This window comes from Saimiri boliviensis, chromosome 2 (assembly GCF_048565385.1).
Source record: "Saimiri boliviensis isolate mSaiBol1 chromosome 2, mSaiBol1.pri, whole genome shotgun sequence".
Lineage (NCBI taxonomy): Eukaryota > Metazoa > Chordata > Mammalia > Primates > Cebidae > Saimiri > Saimiri boliviensis.
This window is the reverse complement of record NC_133450.1, coordinates 14,836,250-14,860,489: the sequence shown is the minus strand read 5'-3', so window position 1 is coordinate 14,860,489 and position 24,240 is coordinate 14,836,250. Positions and strand designations below refer to the sequence as shown.

The 24,240-nt window shown below is 46.9% G+C and overlaps 1 protein-coding gene across 5 annotated transcripts in view; it reads right to left on the bottom strand.

The window, feature by feature from the left end:
• DAPK2 (death associated protein kinase 2) overlaps window positions 1-24,240 on the bottom strand; it is a 123,412-nt gene that overhangs the window by 98,972 nt on the left and 200 nt on the right. For 3 of the 5 annotated variants that reach the window (XM_039469255.2, XM_039469258.2, XM_039469259.2), the window contains one exon: window positions 17,037-17,134. In XM_039469255.2, coding sequence (XP_039325189.1) covers window positions 17,037-17,128 — 92 coding nt within the window. In that variant the 5' untranslated portion in view covers window positions 17,129-17,134. Of the gene's footprint in view, window positions 1-17,036; window positions 17,135-20,809; window positions 21,001-21,895; window positions 24,138-24,240 lie in introns of those variants that run through there. The other 2 variants (XM_039469257.2, XM_039469256.2) reach the window with 2 other exon arrangements.

Sequence of the window (24,240 nt, the reverse complement as noted above, 5' to 3'; positions counted from 1 at the left end):
GGGGCTGCCTCTTACTCCAAAGATCCTCAGTCCTGGATGGAGATGCAGGCACCTTATTTGTTAGCTTTGGCTCCCTTGAGCAGTTTCTGTTCTCTGCTGCAAAACTCTTTGAGAGGCACCCTAGCATGGTAGAAATATGAAATGCTTTGAGGTCAGGCTTGAGTCCAGGGTCTGCTGCTGACTGCCTCCGAGGATTTAGAGAAGTGGCTTCTTCTCCTGGCCCTAGTTTCCTCATCCCTAAAAGGTGGCTAATGCCTATCCAATAATGTTTTGTAAGATTATAACAATATGTGGACAGTGCCTGGTGCTTGGTTGGTGCTTAATCAGTGGTAATCATTATTATAATGCCATTCTTACCTCCATCCCCATGTCAACACTCCAAATCCTGAGGTCTAGTCAGTTTTCCAGAACTGGTGCCTCCCAGCTTCATGTCACATGCAACCACTTACCCGACTGCCCTGTCTCAGACCTGCTCGGTTGTGGGCCAAGCGGGGTTAGCTGCTGTGGAGTACAGAATGTACTCAAAGCAGTTAAGTATCTGTTTACACAGAAAAAAAATTTTGAAATCTTATGACTGCAATATTTTCCCACCACATCTGCTTTTATGGATATAAATCAGTAAGTAAACACACTTAAATCAGGATTTATTCAGAGGAGTAGCTTCTCTTACATGAGCTTGCCTCTCTTGATAACTATGGTACTAACCAGTGTCCAGTAGGCAAAACACAAAGGTCTGAGGTCCTTACATGATTATGAAAGTTCCTTCAGACTCTTCAGAAAAAAAATTATTTTAGGTCTAATACATTGTTCTTTTCAGATTATAAAAGTAATATGTGCTCATTGTAAACAATGTGGAAAATAGAAAAAGTATATGAAAGAACAAATCTGTGGCAGTTTCACTGTCTCTACAGAATGCTGTGGTGAATGCTTTGGTGTATCTCTTTCTACCCTTTTCTTCTATATGCCTGTGTGTATGTAACTGTCCTTTCATTTTAAAGCGAACAACTGAATAAGCCAGCCAGACAGTGCAGACAGGAAAGCAGCTGTTAATTGCCCATGAAATGCTTTCTTGTCTTGTTTTTCATTCTCCCTGCCCCCAAACAACTTATTTATTAGTGACACACCTACTCGTTGCATAACTGTCTTATCAGAGGTTGATGAACTTCTATCCTCTGAGTGAGTTGACATAGTCATCTCTGCTTTCCATTTTCATGCCACAGAGTCAATATTTACTAGCCATGTTGCTAAAACAGGCACTGGTCACAGACTTGGTGCCAAACCACCTTGTCTAATCTCAGCAGAAGCAGTCTCAGTGGCACCCACAGGCTTTACTGTGCCACAAGCCATGGCTCTGGATGAGTGATTCCTGCCCCAGCTGAGTAGACAGCCCATGGCCCAGCAAGAACACTTCACAAAATCATGACGTTGCATGATGCTAAGTGCCAGAAGGCATTTAAATGTTAAAGAAGAGGAAACTGAGGACTTGCCTAAGCACATGCAGCTCCAGAGCCAAAGCCAGGACCCCTTTCTCTCCCACACGAGCACATTCTGATTGCACTGCCTTGTTGAATGCATCACATGAAGAAAATAGCTGAGAAGGCAGTGGGGGACAGAACCCATTTCATCAGGATTGGAAACGGGGCACTTGCTCTGAGATGATCAATTTCACAGGGGGTCTTCCCCAAGAGTGGCATTTCTCTTGTAGTAATGATTAAGGTGATACCATGGCATCATCAATTCTGTTGCCTCTTGCTGTTGTTTATTCATTCATATCACAGATTTTTACCGAGCACCAACTACGGAAAGGTATCACTTGCTTCACCAAAATAGCATTGTTTTGCCCGTATCTTCTGGGAAGGATTTGTAGTTGACAAAAGAGACACACTCGACCAGCCTGGCTAACATTGTGAAACCCTGTCTCTACTAAAAATACAAAACTTAGCCTGGCATGGTGGCACATGCCTGTAATCCCAGCTACTCAGGAGGCTGAGGCAGGAGAATTGCTTGAGCCAGGGAGATGGAGGTTGCAGTGAGCTGAGACTGCGCCACTGCACTTCAGCCTGGCTGACAAGCAAGACTCTGTCTCAAAAGAAATTTAAAAAAAAAAAAAAAGAGAGAGATACACACCCATTTGATAGCACAAAGAAATCTAGGCTTAAAATAATATTTACAGAAAGGCAATGTAGGAGAATCATGGAATGATGTCAGGGTAGCCCTTTGACAGCAGGCCTGCAGAAGAAAGTCCCTATTCTGAAAAGCACTTCAGGTACTAGAAGGAATAAATCAAAAGGGAAAGGATAGGTAACCTGGTGTAATATCAAATGCCTATGGTGTTTCTGTGGAGTAATGGAAAGGTCAAAGGACCTGGAGTGCAAAGTCCCACCTTCAGGTCTCACTTCTGCCACCAAAATGCCTTGTGGCCCCGAGACAGAAAGTGCCTTGCCCAAGTGCATTAACATATTGGTAGCCAAAGTGAGATTTGAAGCAAGTTTTTTACTCCAAGTCCATGGAGATGGGCCAGATGCCACTGATGAGTCTTGTCAGTAGCCTTAAAGAAAGCTACAACATCCACGGCAACAGAATTTCTCTTCATCTTTCCCCTCAGTTGAGATCAGACCCTGCCTACAAGGGGAAGCCCTGGTCTCTTCTCCTGGGGTTCAGTCTCCCCAGGAGAAGTGGGGTTCAGTGGGGTTCAGTCTCAGTCACTTCTGGAGGAGCAGGACAGAGGCTCCAGGCTCACACCAGCACAGGATGATACCGCAATGTGGGGCAACTCTAGCACATGAAAGGGAGCATGAGTGAGCATTCCTACAGTTGCTGTGATGTCAAGCAGCTGTGCACACTTGGTGTGTTCCCCTGACCCTCCCCCTCCGGGCAAGAAAACAAAGAAGCTCATGTGAGCAGGGCTTTGATGAAAATGCTGCTGCTGAATTTCTACCTTCTCTTGGGCTTGTGGACACAAACTGAGCACCCTTGGGGGCTCCAAGCTGGTTAAGCTCAGCTGACAGCCGTACCAGCCCCTGTGCTTATTGAGTGCCTGCTGTGAGTCCAGCCGTATGCTTGAGGTAGCAGGGACATAAACAAGGATAAAACGTAGCCCCGTCCTCAAGGGGCTCACAGTCTGGCTTAAAATACAGAATGAACCCCAGAAAACCTTCTACTTTGGAATAATCATGTATGATGCATAGACTCTAGGGGCTATGGATGCTCAAAGCTGGAGGGATGGATGTGGCTGGAAGAAAGAACCCATGGGAAGGCTTCAGAGAGCAAGTATTTTCACTTTAGAAGGCCCTGGAAGCTACAGGGTCTCACACAACCTCCCACCTACCCTACCAGAGCCCTGGTGTGCTTTGCTATCACTGAGATGATAGGATACCTCTTTTAAAAAAATTTATTTCTTTATTTCTTTGAGATAGGCTCTCACTCTGTTGCCCAGGCTGTAGTGCAATGGCATGAACTCTGCTCACTACAACATCTGCCTCCTGGGCTCAAGTGATCATCCCACCTCGGCCTCCTGAGTAGCTGGGATTACAGACATGCACTACCACGTCCGCCTAATTTTTGTATTTTTATTAGAGATGGGGTTTCTCCATGTTGGCCAGGCTGGTTTCAAACTCCTGGGCTCAAGCAATTTGCCCACCTCTACCTCCCAAAGTGCTGGGATTATAGGCATGAGCCATTGCACCCAGCCCGATAGGGTACCTCTTAAGCCTTATTTTGGTTTCCCCAGCAAGACAGAGGACCGTACTCCCCATCCCAAGCACCCCCTTCTCCCAATGGCGTGCTCTCAGAAAGCTTCCTAAGAAAATCCTGTGAGCCAGCTTCTAAAAGCAAAGACAAAGGAGTAGGCAGGGGTTCTAGGTCCCTTAAGGAGATGGATACTCTCTACTTCTCAGAAGAGGAAGGTGACAGTATCAGTCTATAGGGAAGAGCTCTGCCTTTAGTCCTGACTGGCCTGTTTGCATAGAGTCTCTGAGCCTCCTTTTCTTCACTTACAAAATGGGAACTATTATGTCTGCCTTATCTACCTTATGTTGCTATGGGAACTTGGAAATATCCATGAAGATATAATGGTGACTTACATGGTGACTCATGCCCATAATCCCAGCACTTTGGGAGGCCAAGGCAGGTGGATCACTTGAGCCCAGGAGTTCAGAACCAGCCTGGGCAACATGGCAAAACCCTGTCTCTATAAAAAAAAATACAAAAAATGAGGCCAGGCACAGTGGCTCACGTTTGTAAACCCAGCACTTTGGGAGGCCAAGAAGGGTGGATTACCTGAGGTCAGGAGTTTCAAGACCTGCCTGGTCAGCATGGTGAAACTCCATCTCTACTACAAATACAGAAAAACTACCTGGGCATGATGGTGCGTGCCTGTAATCTCAGCTACTCAGGAGGCTGAGACAGGAGAATCGCTTGAACTTGGGAGGTGGAGGTTGCAGTGAGCCAAGATCCCACCACTGCACTCCATCCTGGGCAACAGAGTGAGACTCTATCTCAAACAAACAAACAAAAATAGCCAGGTGTGGTGGTACATGCCGGTAGTCCCAGCTACTCAAGAGGTTGAGGTGGGAGGTTCGCCTGAGCCGAAGGAGGTCGGAGACTGCAGTGAGCCATGATCATGCCACTGCTCTCCAGCCTGGGTGACAGAGTAAGACCCTGTCTCCAAAAAAAAAAAAAAAAAAGAAAAGAAAAAAATGACATGCAAACATCATGAAGAAAAGTAAAGTACAGGAAAGAAGATTTGAAATAAAGGGGAAAGTACAGAAAACTTCAACTACTTTAAATTTCCCTTCAGTGAAAATGCTAATATATTTTTACAAAACTCATAAACTACCAAAAATACACAAAAACAATGAAAGGGCATTGACAAAGCCACAAGGAAAGAGGTACACACTGATGATACTATAAAGTAATTCAGTATTTCTGGTTTCAACCATGAAGCAAATCAGTCATAACCTTTCACCTGGCACGCAACCTCTGGGAATACACCCAACCAAAATAATGCAGAGAGGAAATTAAACAAGTATGTTCTCGGAAACACCAATATTTCTAGCAGTGAGAAGCAACATGGGAAAGTTAAGTAAATTGGGCATGCCTGGATAGTAGAATATTATGAAGTTAACAGATGTGTATGAACTGTACCTATTTATTTGTTTATTTATTTGGAGATGGACTCTCACTGTGTTGCCCAGGATGAAGTGCGGTGGTGCGATCTCAGCTCACTGCAACCTCCACCCGCCAGGTTCAAATGATTCCCTGGCCTCAGCCTCCTGAGTAGCTGGGATTACAGGCATGCACTACCACATCCGCCTAATTTTTGTATTTTTATTAGAGATGGGGTTTCTCCATGTTGGCCAGGCTGGTCTCAGAATCCTGACCTCAGGTGATCTACCCGCCTCGGCCTCCCAAAGTGCTGGGATTACAGGAGTGAGCCACTGCTCTCGACCCTATTCATTTTTTAATAGTCCAGTAGTCTTCAAAAATGTTGGTGTCATGAAAGTCAAAGAAAGCCTGTTCTGGATTAAAGGAGACTGGAGAGATACGACAAGATGCAACCCATGATCCTGCCCTGGATCTTTCACTACAGGGAGAAAAATTGCTATAAAGAACACAAATAAGAAAATCGATGAAATTAAAGCAAGAGTGATAACTTAGGTAAAAATATCATATCAGTATTAAATGTCCTGAATTTGAAACTGTACAGTGGTTATGAAATAGAACGTCCATGTACTTAATATTAATACTTCACTAGGAGATCAATAGTGAAGTATTAAGGGGTGAAGAGCTATAATGTCAGCAACCTATTCTCAAATAGTTCAGAAACTAGGATGGATGGATGGGTGGGTGGGTAGGTAAGTAGATACGTAGGTAGGTAGACAGACAAATAATCCACAGACAAAAAGAAAAGAAGGAAGGAGGAAAGGAGGCAGACAGAAAAGCGGAAAGAGGGAGAGAGAAATGACAAAATGTTGAAAACTGGTGCAAATCTAGGACAAGGGTATATGGGAGTTTTGTTATTCTTACAACTTTTTCCCCACATTTGAAATTATTTCAAAACAAAAATATTTTTAAGTATATGAACTCTGGATATGTGGAAAGGTACATATTTTAAAACAATGTGGAATCCCAAAACAGCAACCCAACAAAAAATGTACACAATGGCATTAAATAAGTAGAAAAGCAAGACTATCCAGAAGATACAGGCACATGGTGGTTTCCATTTTCCCTACAGAAGTACTGCCCCCCCAGCCACCCACCCCTCCACAGCTCTTAGTTTTCATAATGCAGACAGAGCTCAATGAGACCTGCCCCTTAGGGCAAGCGATTTGCACTGTGTGCTAAGCTTCTAACTCAAGGCTGTGTGATGCAGCCACTTTGTCTGAGTGGCTTTGTGCTTTGTTTTCCTAACAATGGGTGATGAAAGCGCCTCCCTCTCTCATCCACAGCCTCTGTTGCCCAGGGCCCCTTGCAGTCGTCAGTCCTCCTGGCAGCCCCATCCCTTTACCCTCTCCACGTGCCCTCTTGCCCAAGCCTGGGCCTCTGCTCCTCGGTCAGGGCAGAGCCCTCATCCTTGACACGGTTACCAGCCTCTCTCCTGGATTAGGCCCTGCCCCACCTAGGGTGATGGCTTTGTCCTCTGATCTCCTTGCACATGTTTTTGTTTTGGGTCCTGCTATTAGCACTTGGCATAGTCCGTCTCATTTCATTTGCTTAGGAGGAGAGTACTCCTGTGCCCCAGTTGAGCCTCAGCAATTCTGGGGCAAGGCCTGAAACCTAAGTCTCCTCCCCCACACAGAGTGGGTGCCCAAGAATATGAATTGTTGACTGTGATAGTGACCTACAGCACAGAAGTTCATGTACTTATGAGCTCCTTTACACACACATCCACACACACCCACTAACCTTTGAGAAACCACCAGCTTATCTTGGGTGCAGCTGTGGCAGAGAAGGCTTCCTTGCTACTAACCAAGTACGTCTGGGCCAGGCCCAGGAAGTTCTCAAGTCTACAGCATGAGTGACAAGAGACCACTGTACTATACCATTTTGCATCCGGCCAGCTCACAGTTCCCTACATCCCTCAGGAGGACCAGGGTAGGGGGCCCCTCGTTGACACCCCTCTTTCTAAAGTCTATCGTGTGGCTAAGTGCAATGGCTCATGCTTATAATCCCAGCACTTGGGAGGCTGAGGTGGGTGGATCATGTGAGGTCAGGAGTTCAAGACCAGCCTGGCCAACATGGTGGAACCCTGTCTCTACTAAAAATACTAAAATTATTGGGTGTAACAGGTGCCTGTAATCCTAGCTACTTGGGAGGCTGAGGCAAGAGGATTGCTTGAACCTGGGACACAGAGGTTGCCCAGGTAGTGGGCAACCTCTTTGACTTTTTTTTCTTTGACTTTCATGAGAGCCGCTACTCAGGTAGTGAGCTGAGATCAAACCACTGCATACCAGCCTGAGCGACAGTGAAACTCCATCTCAAAAAACAAAAGCAAAAACCAACGTCTGCTGTGGTATCGACAGGACCAGAGATTGTGTAAATGCCATACTCTTGGCACCTCAATGTTAAAGGGCTGCTGGCTCCCCTCACCTGCGTCTCCTGCCTCTCCTGTTTCTGGCCACTCTCCAATCTCGAACTGGGCCATAGTCCTGTGGCTACAAGTCTCATGGGTATAAGAACCTCATCAAGGCCGCAGGATGGAATCTCACCAAGGGAATCTGGTGGCCTGGTGTGGTCCTCACTGCCACCCTATACAGAGAATGGATATATCTGCCCTGTCTCCCTTCCTCCACTTCCAGTCCCTTTTACTGACAAACTCTTTGACATCCTCACCGCTACTCACCCTAAACTACCCTGAGCCCTGGGCCTCTACTGGAATAGATGACCTCTGAAGAATCTCCTGGATTGACTTTTATTAAATTGTAGAATTAGGCTGAGGTGAGAAGATCACTTGAGGCTGGGAGGTCAAGATCAGCCTGGGCAATACAGTGAGACACTCATTTCTGCAAAAAAAAAAATTAAAATTACCAAAGTCTAGGGCATTTACCTACAGCCCTAGCTACTCAGGAAGCTAAGGTGGAAGAATTGCTTGAGCCAGGGAGGCTGAAGCTGCAGTGAGCTGTGATTGTGCCACTGCATTCTAGCCTGGGCAAGAGAGTAAGACCCTATATCTATATCTATCTATCTATCTATATATATATATATATATATATATATATATACACACACATACACACACGCACGCACACACACATACACACACACACACATAGATATGTATGGAATTAGCATAGTATAATAGAGTATGAGCTTGGTAATCTGACAGACCTATGATGGAATCCTGACTGTCCTATTCAGACTATGTGACCATATATCTCTGGGTCTCATTGTCCTCGCCTGTGAAATGGGAATGTGATCTAAGTCCCACTGTTCTGAAAGGGTGGGAAGTACTCAGCACAGACACTCACAGGAGGGCAGCAGTTTTTGTTTGTTTGCTTGTTTTGTTTTGTTTTTTGAAACAGGGTCTTGCTCTCTCACCCAGGCTAGAGTGTAGTTTTATAATCACAGCTCACTGCAACTTCAACCACCCAGGCTCAAGCAATCCTCCTATTTCATCCTCCCAAGTAGCTGGGACTACAGGCATGTGCCACCATGCCTGGCTAATGCTTTATGTTTTGCAGAGATGGGGTCTCACATATGTTGCCCTGACTGGTCTCAAACTCCTGGGCTCAAGCAATCCTCTTAGTTTGTCCTCCCAAAGTGTTGGGATTACAGGCGTGAGCCACCATGCATGCTCCAATAGTAGAATATTAACGTATGTCAGACATTTTCACTTTCCCAGCAACAGGAAATACAAGCAAGTGTGTGTGTGATCGGAGAGGCATAAAAATCCCAGGCCAGAGTAGTAAACGGGGCTTTACCCAGAAGAAGTTTCTGGCTTTTACTTCTGACTTTCTTTGAGATTTTCTGTGTCATACAGAGTAAATTTCCCACTTGTCATCTCCTTGGTAAGGTAGGTTTATATTTCTTGAACCAGTTTCCTAAAATTTTGGAGACTGAGTTTCTTCATCTGTAAAATGGGAATAATAACTACGTCACAGGGTGTTATGAGAATTAAATGCAATAATGTATGTCCAGTAAATGGAAGTAATTTTTGTGTTTTGTTTCCCACTTGTGTTTGGGGAATCCTGAACATTCATGAATTCCAGGGTTTATGGGGGCTGTGGGCTTGCTTGGCTGAGGTTTTCTGCCTTAGATTTAAATTTAACTCAAGGCAGATCCCAGATGCTCTGCAGTTAACTTATGGGTGTCTGTAGGTGTTAAACACTTATCAGGTGTAAAAGGCCTGGCCTGGACACCACAGCAGAGGAGATGGGTGGGAAGGTTTCACCATGCCCAGCCTGGAGAAACCTTCAGTACAGCAGGGAAGATGACAGGAAAACCCTATGTGTAACATGAGGTATGATGAGAGATGTGGTCCAGAATAAGAGGTAATTAAATCTGACAGAAGGGATTAGGGTGGATGGGGCAGGGCATGGCAGGCTTTGTTAGAGTGACTGTGTTTGATGTGGACCTTGAAGAAAAAGTATAATTTTTCCAAGAGTGAGGAAACAGCAAGAACAAAGATAAGTCACATACATTTTTGAGATCTCTGGCCTCTGTCTCAGTACTGCAGTGATATTCCAAATAGAACAGCTCTGAACCTGCTTTCAAAGAGTTGATAAACAAGTGCAAGATGAGCATCATCTCGTCACTGGCTCTCATCAGGCCATGAGTGCCGCTCTCCCCAGCCTCTCCAATCTGCTGCCGTAGCTTACCATTTGGGGGAATGTGAACTATGTGCAAATGGGTGTACCACAGTAGTTACAAAGAGCAGGAGGTCTGTGGGTATGAGAAACACTCCTGCAAAGATTAGTAGGCAAGATTCAGAAATAAAAATAGCCAGGCATGATGGCTCACACCTATAATCCCAGCACTTTGGGAGGCCAGAACAGGAGGATTGCTTGAGCCCAGGAGTTCAATACCAGCCTGGGTAACACGGTGAAACCCTATCTCTACAAAAAATTTAAACATTAGGTGGGCCTGGTGGCTCATGCCTGTAATCCTAGCACTTTGGGAGGCTAAGGTGGGCAGATCACCTGAGATCAAGACTTTGAGACCAGCCTGACCAACATGGTGAAACCTCGTTTCTACTAAAAGCACAAAATTTAGCCAGGCATGGTGGTACGCACCTGTAATCCAAGCCACTCAGGAGGCTGAGGCATGAGAATTGCTTGAACCCAGGATGTAGAGGTTGTAGAGAGCCAAGATTGCACCACTACACTCCATCCTGGGCAACAGGGCAAGATTCCACCTCAAAATAAAAATTGTTTTTTAATTAACTGGGCATGGCAGCACATGCCTGTGATCCCAGCTACTTAGGAGGCTGAGGTGGGAGGATTGCTTGAGCCCAGGAGGTCGAGGATGCCCAGCTATGATTGAGCCACTGTTCTCCAGCCTGAGTGACAGAGAGACCCCAGAGATACCCGAGAGAGAGGGAGAGAGGGAGAGAGGAAAAGAGGAAAAGAGAGAGAGAGAGGAAGGCAGGAAAGAGGGAAGGAGGGAAGGAAAGAATGAGGGAAAGAAGAAGGAGGGAGGGAAATAGCTGCTGGGTTAAGGTTGCTCATCTTTTATTGCCTTAAATTGTCTTCTTAAATGCATTAATTTAAAAAACCATTCATCCACAATAAGTCTTACATATCTATCTGCACTGCTATAAAGAGATATTCAACAGATTTCATTAAGTGAGAAAAGCAGGTCGTAGATGGTTATGGTCGTGTAGTACCATCTGGGTCCACACACACACTTGCTTAACTTAGGTTCTGAAGGGTAACAGAAGAAAATTACCATCCAAGTCTATTTGTGGGGTGTGAGACTCGGAGAGAGGGCAAGAGTTCTACCTTTTACTTTTACTCTTCATAACTTTATGACATCTACCTTGAATAACTTCTATAAATAAACAAACATCTTTTTTATTTAAAAAGGGGTGAAAAGGGTTAGTCTTAGAAGCTCTTTTACCAAGGACTGAGATGACTAAATAGAACACCTATGTTTGTTGTTTTCTGTAGTTCTCAATGTGGCTAAACTAGGCTATTGAACCCAGCCTGGGTAAATTTAAACTTCACACATTTCCTAGAGGATTTTGTTTCTTTCCCCAAAGAGGCTGTCCTGGCTAAGCTGAATATGTGGTGGGTGATCTTAACCATATATTCAGATGATTCCACTGGGAGACTCCAGTCTGGCTGCCCCCACCCTCATCAACATGGCTGCCCCAGGGAATCCATTGTCCATGTTCAGGAGGGCTGAGGCTTTAATGCAGAGGCTCCTTCCCCCAGTGAAGCCTCTCATCCCCACACAAGGAGACTGAAGGGTAAGTGTCCCACAGGGTGGCTTGCATACATGAGCCTCCTCTAAGTGGTGGCAATTATCCGGTTGCTGTCTTCTTCAGGGCAGAGGTGACATGTGGGGCAATGGTAAGGTAAGATCCTTAAGAGAAGAGGGAGCTATGGAGAAAGGTTGGATGTAGATTTAAACAAGTTCTTATCTGTTTGTTTGTTTAAACCGGCACAGTAGTTGAGAAGGTTCTGCCTTTGAGTCCTAACTCCTCGATCGCTTGTTTATGACCTTAGACAAATCATCTCCCCTCCTTAGGCCTTACTTTCCTCATCTATAAAATGGTAGATTTGGATTAAATTTTTGTTGAAATCCAGCTCAACAGTAATATCTTATGATTTTATGGCAATATAATAAGTAAAGAAAATGTAGCTAGGTGCAGTGGCTCCTGCCTAATCCCAGAACTTTGGGAGGCGGAGGCAAGGAGATCACCTGAGGTCAGGAGTTTAAGACGAACCTGGCCAACATGGTGAAACTCTGTCTCTACTAAAAGTACAAAAATTAGCCAGGCATGGTGGCACATGCCTGTAATCCCAGCTACTCAGGAGGCTGAAGGAGAATGGCTTGAAGCCAGGAGGCGGAGGTTGCAGTGATTCAAGATTGTGGGATTGCACTATAGCCTCGGTGACAGAGTGAGACTCCATCTCAAAAAAAAAAACAAACTAAGTAAAGGAAAGGAATCAAAGGATAGGAAATAAGGAATAGTGATTCATTACATGCTGCTTACATTAAATTACTTTATATCATTATGTATGCAGTAGTTGTCTATGTAGAAGTTCACGAAATCGTCAATGGGCCTACCAACTGGTACCCTCCCCCTGGGAAATACGACTCCTTCCCAAAGGCTCATCCTCCTAACTCTGATCCTACTACACTACCCTCAAGTTCAAACAGAAGACTCCCTTCCCTTATATTCTCTCCCACTCAGAAACCTTCCAATTAAAGGAAGAAATGACTTTGTGTCTTGTGGGTCCTTATGGTGTGGTGGCCAGAGTTCTGGGCTAGGAGTCAGATCACCAGACCCGCCCTGATTCTATCACCAGTTCACCACTTCTCATCTCTGGTCTTAGCCTCATCTACGGAATCAGGAGTTGGAGGGGTTTCTCTTTATGAGCCCTGCTCTAATATTCCCCTGCTCTGCTCTACTGGTGGCTACCAAGGCTGGGAGAGGCCAAAATCTGCAAGCCAACATTTCTCCAAACACTCCCAGAAACAGCAGACAACCTCCAGCATCCCCAGCAGGCTGGTGCCAAAAGTGTGAGCACAGCCAACTGACTGCACTCAGCGCTGGAAGCTAGAAATAAGGTAAAAAAAATATGCAGGGCCAGGGAGGATCCCAGCAGAGTGCAGGATGCCCCAGCCAGGGTACCCTGTTTCTAACCAAAGCTTTCCTTACAAATATGCTCTTATTCATAGGATAAGGATAGACAAAGCCTCTAAAGGAATTGGAAACTTGTGGACCAGGCTAGGGCAGAAAGTCGAGTTAAAGGTTATTTATTAATAAACTATTTTAGTTAAGGTCTAATACATAAACAGGAAAATGCCCATATGCATATATGTCTTCATATAAATAGTCATAAAATGAACACGTCTATGAAACACATACCCAGATCAAGAAACAGAATATGGCACCCCAGAAATCACCTTTGTGTCCCCTTCCAGTCACTAGTCCCCGAAGGAAAACCACCATTCAGACCTCTAGCACCATTGATTCCTTTTGCCTGATATGAGCTTTCACAAATGGAAGGAAGCAGTACACACCCTGTTGAGTCTGCCTTCCTTTGCTCCACATTACCTGTCTGAGCTTCATCCACTGTAACCTGTAACAAACTGTTGTTCATTTTCATTTTTGCATAGTTAGGACTTAATGAAGAGCTACAATCAATGAGAGGGCCCTGGGTCTACCCTAGGGTGCTCACTGACAATAAAGTAAGGAAGTTTGCATTCAGCTCCCTGGAAATCAGGATGATTCCCCTGTTCTTCTTGCTAACGGCTCCCATGCCTTCCTCCTAGAAGGCTGCAGAGGCAGAAGGTAGGGCCTTGACACTCCAAACCTACATCAAAGCCTCAGTCCATTCGCTGTTGAAGACCAGAAGCTCTTGTTCATGAACACTTACCACATGCCCAACTCTGTGAGGAACACCTAAACTGGCATCTCATTTCATCCCCACAACCGTGATCTAGGTAATGGTACTACTTCTGTCTTACAGGTAAGAAAGCTGAGGCTCAGAGAGGGCAAGTTGTCCTCATGTTACACAGCTAGGACAGGGACTCAAACCCCAACTCATGAGACCCCAAAGGCCAAACCTTTCCACCACTCTGTGTTGGCAGGGAATTCACCAACTGGATCTGGTCTCCACCCATGCCCCCAGCCTCATCTCACACTGCTTGCCCCTGGCCCTCTGTCCAAGGCCCACCAGCCTCCTGCTGGCTCCCCAGGTCCTACCTAGGTGCTTCCCTGCTTCAGGGCTCCTCCAGGCCACTGACTTTGCTTGTGCATTTACCCCTCAGTTCTCAAATTAACAGTCACTTCCTCGGAGCAATCTTCTCTCACCACCCAGTCGGAACTACATCCCCCATCATTCCCTTGCAGGGCATCCTTTTCTCTCATTTCTTAGCCCTTAACACACCTTATGGGTGATTTATCCTGTGGCATCCACTTGTGCATTGCCTTTCTCCACCAGCCTCAGGAGCACAAACTGCCAGAGGACAGGACTGTATCTGTTTTGCTTTCCACTGCTCAGACAGTGCACATAGTGGATCCTCAAAAATATGTTAAGTGAAGAACAGGAGGGCAGGAGAGAATAGGACTGTTCCTTCAGAAGCTGAGTGGTCATCCGAAGGCAGCTCTAGTTCTAGCCTGTTCTGTGGCCCCAGGCAAGACCCTTCCCTTCTCTGAGCCTCTATTTCCTCAACTGTCAAGTGAGAAGTCTGGAAGAGAGGACCTCTAAAGCCCTTCTAACTCATCTGACCTCTAGACCACAAATCTTAGAACGTCTGGCCACTCCAAAGGCCCCTGGCCCCTAGCCCCTGGACCTCATATGCGGCTTACTCACCTTTTGCCCCATTAGCACTTTAGAAGACTAGGGAATGTTGGGCGTGGTGGTTCACGCCTGTAATCCCAGCACTTTGGGAGGCCAAGGCGGGCAGATCACAAGGTCAGGAGTTCAAGACCAGCCTGGTCAAAATAGTGAAACCCCATCTCTACTAAAAATATAAAAATTTAGCTAGGCTTGGTGGTAGGTGCCTGTAATCCCAGCTACTTGGGAGGCTGAGTTGCAGTGATCTAGTCATCGCACTCCAGCCCGGGCAACAGTGTGAGACTCCATCTCAAAAAAAAAAAAAAGAAGAGTAGGGGAGACGAGAATCATCCCAAGACACCCCAGGCTGTGCAGTGCATGGGATATCCACACCCTGTTGCAGGTGGAGGACCAGGAAACATGAGATCTCTTCTGGGTCTAACAGCACATGTCCTTGTATACAGAGTCGGAGAGAGACAAGACTAAGAAGGAATCATAAATGCAATCCCCAGGAAACTGCTTCTGCTTCCTTCTTCAGAGTCCCACCCCTGACAACTTCTCAGTTTCTCTGCCCACCCAGACTCTAGTCCAATCCAAGAATGCCCTGTTAGCATGTGTGTGGCTGCCTCACTGCCAGGGTGGAGCTCAAGGAGGGGAGAGATCGTCTCATCTTGCTCATCTGTGTACCCACAGTACTCAGCAGAGACCCCTACACGCAGGACGTGGCCAAGTGAGGGCACTGAATCAAGCACCATTGGCAGGGCTGGCCATGGTCTGTTGACAAGAATGCCACCTTTCTGCTGGTGTCACCAAGGGCAGGAGAAGAATCAGAGGCAAAGAGAACCTGGCTTCCCATCCAGAGGCAGGCTCCAGCTGACCAACCCCAGCCTCTGGTCCTATGTCCTCTTCCTACTCCTTCACCAGGCCCCAGATGGGGAAAAGTCATTCCCCTCTGGGATCTCTGCAGTTATTTGCTCCCCTCCACACCAGCCAGCCAGCCAGGATAAACTCCCTGATCTTGAAGCACCTGCTGCCTGTCATTCTCTTTGGAGTGAAGCTCTTCTGACTTTGAAAATCTGTTTTGTCTTTGAAAGCAAAAAAACAAAAGTAAGACAACTAGTCCTGACCTAGGAGTTCTATAAAGGGAGAAGAACTCCTGATTGCCTGTTGAATACAGTAGACACTTGTGAGAGGAAAATAAATCTTGGGGTCCCCCAAATCCCTAAGCTAAAGGGAAAAGTCAAGCTGGGAACTGCTTAGAGCCAACCTACCTCCCATTCTATTCAAAATCACCCCTCTGCTCACTGAGATAAATGCATACCTGATCGCCTCCTTTAGAAAGGCTAATCAGAAACTCCAAAGAATGTAACCATTTGTCTCTTATATACCTATGACCTGGAAATTCCCTTCCCATTAAAGTCTTCCCACCTTTGCTTAGAGTTACAGTTGTCCCACCCTTCCAGACCAAAGCAATGTTCATCTTGCATATTTGACTGATGTCTCATGTCTCCCTAGAATTATAAAACCAAACTGTGCTGTGACCACCTTGGGCACAATTCATCAGGACCTGCTGAGGCTATGTGATGGGTGTGCGTCTTCAACCTTGACAAAATAAACTTTCTAAATTACCTATACCTGTCTGGGTCTACACACTCTAAATTCCCATGTTTTCATGCTGCAGGGTGTGTGAAGAGGTGAGGCTAGGTGTTCTGATGAGCGTGTGTGAGTGTACAAGTGCCAAGCTCATGGGAGAGGGCATAACAGGTGTGCAGGTGCAAAACGGACTGGTCAGAACCTTGCCTATGTTACTCACTGGCTCAGCAACTTGGGGTAACTTGCCCAAATGCTGGACCACAGTTTCCTCATCTGGAAAACGAAAGAAGAAATAATGTCTGTTTTTCGTGCATTGTTGTGCGACTCAAACTTCAAGACTGGCATTGTGTAATCACTACATTACCACCTAACTATTAGCAGTTGTTAGAAATGGAAGGCAAGAAAAGAGCTTCGGAAAATCTTATTTTCTATCCAAATAGTAACTACAGTACTTTCAGATCTGATTTTCACCCTGGCTGTGTTCTGGACTCAGCAAACCAAGTAATAAAGATCCCAGAAAAACTTCATTATGGAGCTCATGTGGCTGGTTACTCAACGTAAATCCATTCTCAGGAGGATTACCTCACCTCCCATTCAGGTTCTGAGCTTAAAACAAAACTCTGGGAACCATGGAGAATCCCAAGTAAGACTCAGAAGAAAACCAACAAGTCAGGTCTCCATCCAGAGCCTGGGGGAGCTTTATGAAAAAAGTAACAGATCAAATAAGAATTATGTAGGTTTTCCCTGCCAGCCAGATTATGCTGAAAACACAAAAGTCAACAATTCTCATCCCTTTTACTGGCAAGTCATTATTTCCAGAGCAATGACTATGTGCATAGTCACCCAGGCAGGTGAATAAACTCCAGGCTCGTTTTTAAAGCTTCCCACTGGTCCTGTGGCCCTGCCTTCCAACACCAACAGACAATTGTGTCAGAAGAAGCGTGACTTTGGCTCCCTCAGCATCCCCCAACCTCTCACACAGTCTCCTACCTCCCCAGCTCCTCTCCGATGTCGTAAAAGTCCTCCACCTTCTGCTGCTTGAAGGGCTCCATGTTTGGGCTCCTCATTGAGGCCTGGGACATACAACACTGAAATGGGAAGAAACCTGAGGTTAGGACAGCCATCCAAATTAGCACAAGCCTAAGAGTCTAAGGCCTAAAAGTAACTGGGTGCAAGGCAGCTAATAATTTAGTAATAATCTGAAGCTTCGGTTCCTAAAGAACTGCCCTGCTCAAGCCTTTTCTCACCTGCAGCTGATGATGTATGGTTATTATTTGATTTATATGAATTCAAATTTGTTAAGGAGACAGGAAAGGAGAATTCCTTAGGTCTTCAGATCTGTCTGAAGAAGTTCAGAGAAACATCCATGATGAATGAACTTCAACTATTTGTTTTCATTAAATTCAAAACTACTGCAAAAAGAAGCAGTTGTGCAGTTAATTAAAAAAAAAAAAAAAAAAAAAAAGGCCGGGCACAGTGGCTTACACTTGTAATCCCAGCACTTTGGGAAGCTGAGGTTGGTGGATCACTTGATGTCAGGAGTTCAAGACCAGCCTGGCCGACATGGTGAAACCCCATCTTTACCAAAAATACAAAAATTAGCCAGGCATGGTGACACGCATCTCTAATTCCAGCTACTCAGGAGGAGGCTGAGGCACAAGAATCACTTGAACCTGGGAGGCGGAGGTTGCAGTGAGTTCAGGTCACACCATTGCCCTCCAGTCTGGGCAACAGAGTGAGACTCGTTCTCCAAAAAAAAAAAAAAAAAAAAAAAAAAAAATCACTAGCTTTAAAGTCAGAAATCCTAGATACAAGTCCCAGTATTGCTTGGGTAAGCCACCTAAGCTGCCAGACACTTAGTTTCCTTACCTGTAAAATGGGGCTAATACTGTAAAATCAACTTCAAGTCATGAAATTATTTTGTAAACTATAAAATGCTATTGATAGGTAAGGAATTATCATGACCTCAGCTCCCTCAGGGATTCTATGACCCAACTGCATGTCTGAACTAATCTGCAAACTCTCTCACTCATCACCCCTAAAATAAAGATGGGCAGGGCTGGGCATGGTGGCTCACGCCTGTAATCCCAGCACTTTGAGGGGCCGAGGTAAGCAGATCATGAGGTCAGGAGTTGGAGACCAGTCTGATTAACATGGTGAAACCCCATCTCTCTCTCTATATATATATATATATATATGTGTGTGTGTGTGTGTGTGTGTGTGTGTGTGTGTGTGTGTGTGTGTAAAGATGGGCAGGAGGAGTGAGGCAAATTCCAAAATTCCAACAGGCACCAGGACTCAAGAGCCTGAGGTGCTTGTTCCAGCTTTGCCTACAACTAGCCCTGTGATCTCCTCTCTTGTCAGAGGTGTGTCAGTGTTCTCATCTGTAAAATCAAGCCAACTCTGCCTGTCCCAGGCATCTCATTGAAAGCCATAGGCCAACTCTGAGCCATGGGGAGCACTTACACTCCACCAGAAGAGACTGTCTGCATCCTCTCCTAGGATCCCTCTGCCCCAAGGGGCTTATCCATTTCTGAGACAGCCATGTGCCACTCTGGATAACACCCCAAGAGCAGGGCCCAGGGCACAGTCTGCAAATCACAAGAATAAAACCAGCTGCCTGTGGATATGTCTTCCAAGGGTCTTTAGCAAAGGCCTCTCCAAGCTCATTTTGGCTAGCACTGGAGTTTTCCTGCTGTCTGCCAATCAGATTCCCAACCACACGTGGGCTCCATGAGCCCCAAAAGACTATTTTCACCAGGCTGGGTGGAGGCACAATTACATAAGGGCACATCTTATCAACGTCAAGTGGCTGGAGCTATCCTCTCAGGGGGTGTATACATTTCACCCTCTTTCCTCCACCTCAGTTCCCTGCAAACCAGAGCTGCATTACCAAGATGTTGCATGTCCCTCTCCCTTCCACTGAGGCACAAAGATGCTGAAGACCTTCAGGCAGAGCTGGCCTGGCTGCCAAGCCTTACTCTCAGGGTCACCTGCCTTTTGGTGCCTAGGCTCCGTCATTCATCATCTGTGCTTGGCCAAGGCTGGGGCAAGCATGAAATACTAAAAGAGCAGGCTCCAGGAGCCCCAGTTCCAGACTAGTGTGGGTGTATATTAGCCCTGTGACCCAGAGCAGGTGGGCACCCTCTCTGAATCTCATTCCCTTACCTGTAAACATAGTGATACAGGCCGGGCGCGGTGGTTCATGCCTGTAATTCCCACACTTTGGGAAGCCAAAGCAGTTGAATCACTGAGGTCAGGAGTTCTAGACTAGCCAGGCCAACATGGTGAAACCCCATCCCATCTAAAAATGCAAAAAGTAGCCGGGAGTGGTGGCAGGCACCTGTAATCCCAGCTACTCGGGAGGCTGAGGCAGGAGAATCACTTGAACCCAGGAGGCAGAGGTTGCAGTGAGCTGAGATCTTGCCACTGCTCTCTAGCCTGGGCAATAAAGTGAGACTCAGTCTCAAAAACAAAAAAATCATAGTGATACTATCTGTATCACCTACTTCATACATCCATGTGGGGATACAGATATAAACTACTGTACAAATAAGAAGGTTGATTAGGCCGGGCGCGGTGGCTCAAGCCTGTAATCCCAGCACTTTGGGAGGCCGAGGCGGGTGAATCACGAGGTCGAGAGATCAAGACCATCCTGGTCAACATGGTGAAACCCCGTCTCTACTAAAAATACAAAAAATTAGCTGGGCATGGTGGCGTGTGCCTGTAATCCCAGCTACTCAGGAGGCTGAGGCAGGAGAATTGCCTGAACCCAGGAGGCGGAGGTTGCGGTGAGCCGAGATCGCGCCATTGCACTCCAGCCTGGGTAACAAGAGCGAAACTCTGTCTCAAAAAAAAAAAAAAAAAAAAGAAGGTTGATTATTCCTGTGATTTAACCCATGCCAGGGAGTCCTCTGGCAAGTTTGGCTTCACCGTAATCAGAAGCTCGGCCCCCACTCACCCGCAACATCCTGGCAAATCTCCTGAGACTGGCCTAGAGGGTAAAGGGAATGCTATCTACCATCATATTTTCACTGAAAAAAATATTCTTCCAAATAGACTATTTGGGTCAAGTCCTGCGGAGTGGGGTTACCAATTTCACACAGTTAGATATAAGCAGGAAACTCCAAAAAAAAAATCTGTTGGCAGAAACCCTGAGTGGTCCCAGGAACAGCTAAGATCTCCCATTTGGTGAGAGGCCAGCTCCATTTGCTAAGAGCAGGATTCAAAGAAGCCCAGTTCCCAGCAAAATGATAAGCCTCTGCCTCAGGCTCTATATCCTGCGTGGCCAGGGGTAGGGGGCAGGTGAGCCCCCTAGGGACAAACTAGGCCCACCAGTTAGGCTTTAACTCACCTTTCCAGCCTTTGCCCTCTCCCTTAAATATCCTATATTCTAGCCCAAGTTGACCTGTCCCAATCCCCTAAAACTTTCACCCTTGCTATGTCTTAGCTGAAGTGGGGCCCCTGCCATGAGAGGCCCACCTGGAAAGTCCTGGAGAGTGGACAAAACTGCCCACTTCCCACAAGACCCAGTCAAGTGCTTTCATCACTGTGCGGCTCCATGATCCTTGCTCTCCCAGAAACAGATGACAATTCTCCCCCTCTTTAAGTTCCCCAAGAGTATTCTTCATACATTTTTAGGGTTAGAGTTAATCACATTCTGGCTCGTGTCATAATCTATGTCTCTGTCTAACACAGATGGGGAGAATAGATTTTGTAGTCATCACATAGGCCTGGGTTCAAATCCCAGCTCTGTCACTTACTGGCACATTGTGCTCAGCTGAGCATAGGATAACTCTTCTGAGCTTCACATCCCTTCCATGGAAAATGAACCGAAGACAATGTCTAGTGTTGGTGAGTATGTGCAGCAACTAGAGCTCTCAAACACTGCCAGGAGGGGCATTCACTGGGACCACCACTTTGGAAAACTGTTGGGGAATTTCTCTGGACATACCTAAGAGAAACACATGCAGATGTTTTCCCAAAAGATCCACGTTATAATGGTCACTGCAATGCTATTAGTAATAACTAAAAATTGGAAACAACTAAATGGTTATCAATAGAAGACTGGATAAACAAATTGAGGTACTATACACCCACACAATGGAATCATTATACAGCAATGAGAATTACCAAACTACTGTTACCTGCAACAACATGGATGAGTCTCACAAACATAATGTTGAATGAAAGTAGCCAGACACAAAAACTGCATACTGTGTGATCCCATTTAGGTAAAATTAGGCCAGGCGCGGTGGCTCACGCCTGTAATCCCAGCACTTTGGGAGGCCGAGGCGGGTGGATCACGAGGTCAAGAGATCGAGACCATCCTGGTCAATGTGGTGAAACCCCGTCTCTACTAAAAATACAAAAAATTAGCTGGGCATGGTGGCAGGTGCCTGTAATCTCAGCTACTTAGGAGGCTGAGGCAGGAGAATTGCCTGAACCCAGGAGGCGGAGGTTGCGGTGAGCCGAGATCGCGCCATTGCACTCCAGCCTGGGTAACAAGAGTGAAACTCCATCTCAAAAAAAAAAAAAAATTAATGCATAGTGCTAAACGTCGGAAGAGTGGTGATCCCCTCACTCTGGGGATAGCTGGAAGGGGAGCTTCTGAGGCTTCAGAGTGCCGGCAATGTTATTTCCTGATCTGGGTGGTAGTTAGATGGATACATGGGAGGTATGCTTATTTTGTATGCAATCAAAATTTTGCATTTTTTTAAATGAGACTAATGTGAGACAAATGAGATAACCTATGTGTAATGTTTTAAATGGTCCCTGGATGATGTGAATTCCTTCCCTCCTCCCTGTGTCTTAGAGCCCCATAAGGGCAAGAATTGTGGGATTCTCACCTCTGTCCCTTTGTCGTAGGCCGGTATACAGCAGGCACTCCATAAGTTTTGGCTGATTTGAATTTAGTGCCCCAGCCTCCTTTCTCAAGGCCGCTGCTCAGATGCTCATTAGGTAAAACAACTGATAGCCATTTCAAGCACTTTCCTAACACCCCTCCCAAGGTGAACTTGCATTTTACCAGTTTAGATACAAACTAAAGGGGAGAAACTGAGGTGGAATTATAGTCACCAACTAGGACCCAAAAAAGGACCCAGAGGCACAGGGACCTTTCCAGACTCAAAAAGCTGAAACCACATGGCAGAGGGGAGGCACACAGTTACGACTTTTGGCCAGAGGCACAGGCCATCGGCTCCAGATGCTCCCAGGATGACACCTTCCTTAAGGCCCACATTTCTCCTGATGGAGTCCTTGGAATTCACATTCCTGCCTACAACTCTAACACCAGGCAACCCTTCAGGGGCTGACACAGATTTCCTAGAACCCCACAGAAAGAGATCGCACAGATCATCTATTTAGGGATTTTTAGACCTGCTTTAGGATCACCAGGGTGAGAAGGGGAGGCCAGAGCAGTTCCATGTTATCCATAATATATGTTGGGGTTCTGGGTAAAAGTTCACTGTGAAACAGAAGTTTGAAAAACACTGCTCTCTAGTCTAACCCACTTGTTTTCACAAGAGGAAACTGAGGTCCAGACAGGGGAAGGGACTTGCTGAACATCACACTGCTGACCCATCCAGGTCCTCTTCCCAGGCCTTCTTCTGTTGATAGCCACCCCAACCTCTCCAAGATGGCACCGGGTTTGGTGAAGTCAGTGGCCTCCTGAGGGACAAGCTAGGAGGAGGTGTCCAGGGCTGGAAGATCACCTCACAGGAAACTCTCAACACTCACGACGCCCTCTCACCTACGGACCCATCTCACTCTGCAAAGTGAACTCTCTCAGTTCCTCACCCCACCTCATCCAGTGCAAGTGAGTGAAACAAGACCACAGCAAGAGGGCAGGCAATGGTTGGGCCGAACACACACAACTGTCTCATCACACCCACCCCCATTAGGAATCATCACACCCAGGCTCTGGAGAGGCTGCCAACAGAAAGGATGGGGCTCCATTGTTACAGGGCCCCTCTCTACATTCCAGGCTCTGACCCATCACCGTCTCTGATGAGGAAGCTGAGGCTCGCAGAAGGTCAGCCACCTGCATAAGTTGACACAAGAAAAACTTGGTGTCTCTGGCAAAGATCCAGCTCCCTTGGGAAGCCTGCTTGTTCACCCCACAGCTAACAATTTGGGAGGCCTCAGGGAGGTGGACAGGGCCGGTGCAGGTCTCATTCCTGCAAACAGGAACTTACCCCAGAGGAGCAGATCTCCAAGCCACATCCACACACCCCTAAGCCCCCTGCCCAAGTCTCCTCAGAAGCTGCTGAATTATCCGTGGTGCCATTGAGATGAGTGGTTTGGGGAAGAACAGGGCTCTGGAGTTAGCTGTGAAGAGGCCAAGGAGCCAGAGCCTCTCAGTCAACAGGATTCTCCCAGGAATACCTTACACAGAGGCAGTTGGGAAACACAGTGTCGAAAACCAGAGTGTCTGCCCTCCACCTTGGATTTCAGGGTACAGATGTCAGGCACTGCCCCTGCGCTTGCCCCCCAAGCCTTCTCACCTGCCTCCGTGGGAGCCAGCTATGGTGTCCTCTACTCCGGTGTGCACCCCTACCTTACCATTAATTACCTGCACGGCCTCAATGAAGCTCATCTCTCTGGGGCTCGTTTTCTCTTTTGTAAAGTAAGAATACCAATTTCCACCATGCAGTTATGGTGAGGGTTGGCAGGCCTTGAGACCTCCACAATGCCTGGCCCAGAGTCCTAGTCAGCTGTTGGGACCCAACCTGCAGCACACCTCCTGGCCGCCCCCGGGCCCAGCCTAGCTCTGCCCCAGTTTGGGGCACCTGACGGCGGGGACCACAGCTTCATTCGGCCCCACAGGAGGCTCAGACATCTGAGCACCCTCCTCGCATCACCTCCTCGTGCCATGCGGGAGCAGGAGGTGAGAGAGGAGGCCCAAGCTGAGAAGACTTGGCCGGGAGCCGGGCGTGCTCTGCCCGTTACAAGGGGCCTCACTTGATGGACGTCTGTCTCCCATCTCCCTGGGGTGCTCGGCTCTGCCTGCCGCCCCCACCCTGTCTCCCGGGCCAAAGTGCCAGGCTCCGGAGGGCGCCCCGGGGCAGCAGCGGGCAGCTCCCGCGCTCAGGTGCCGGCCACAATGCCCCGGGCCACAGCGTCAGACACCGCAGCGGCGGGCCCGGGATCTGCGAGCGAGTGCCCCGGATCTCTTTGCCCAGCCAGCCCCAGC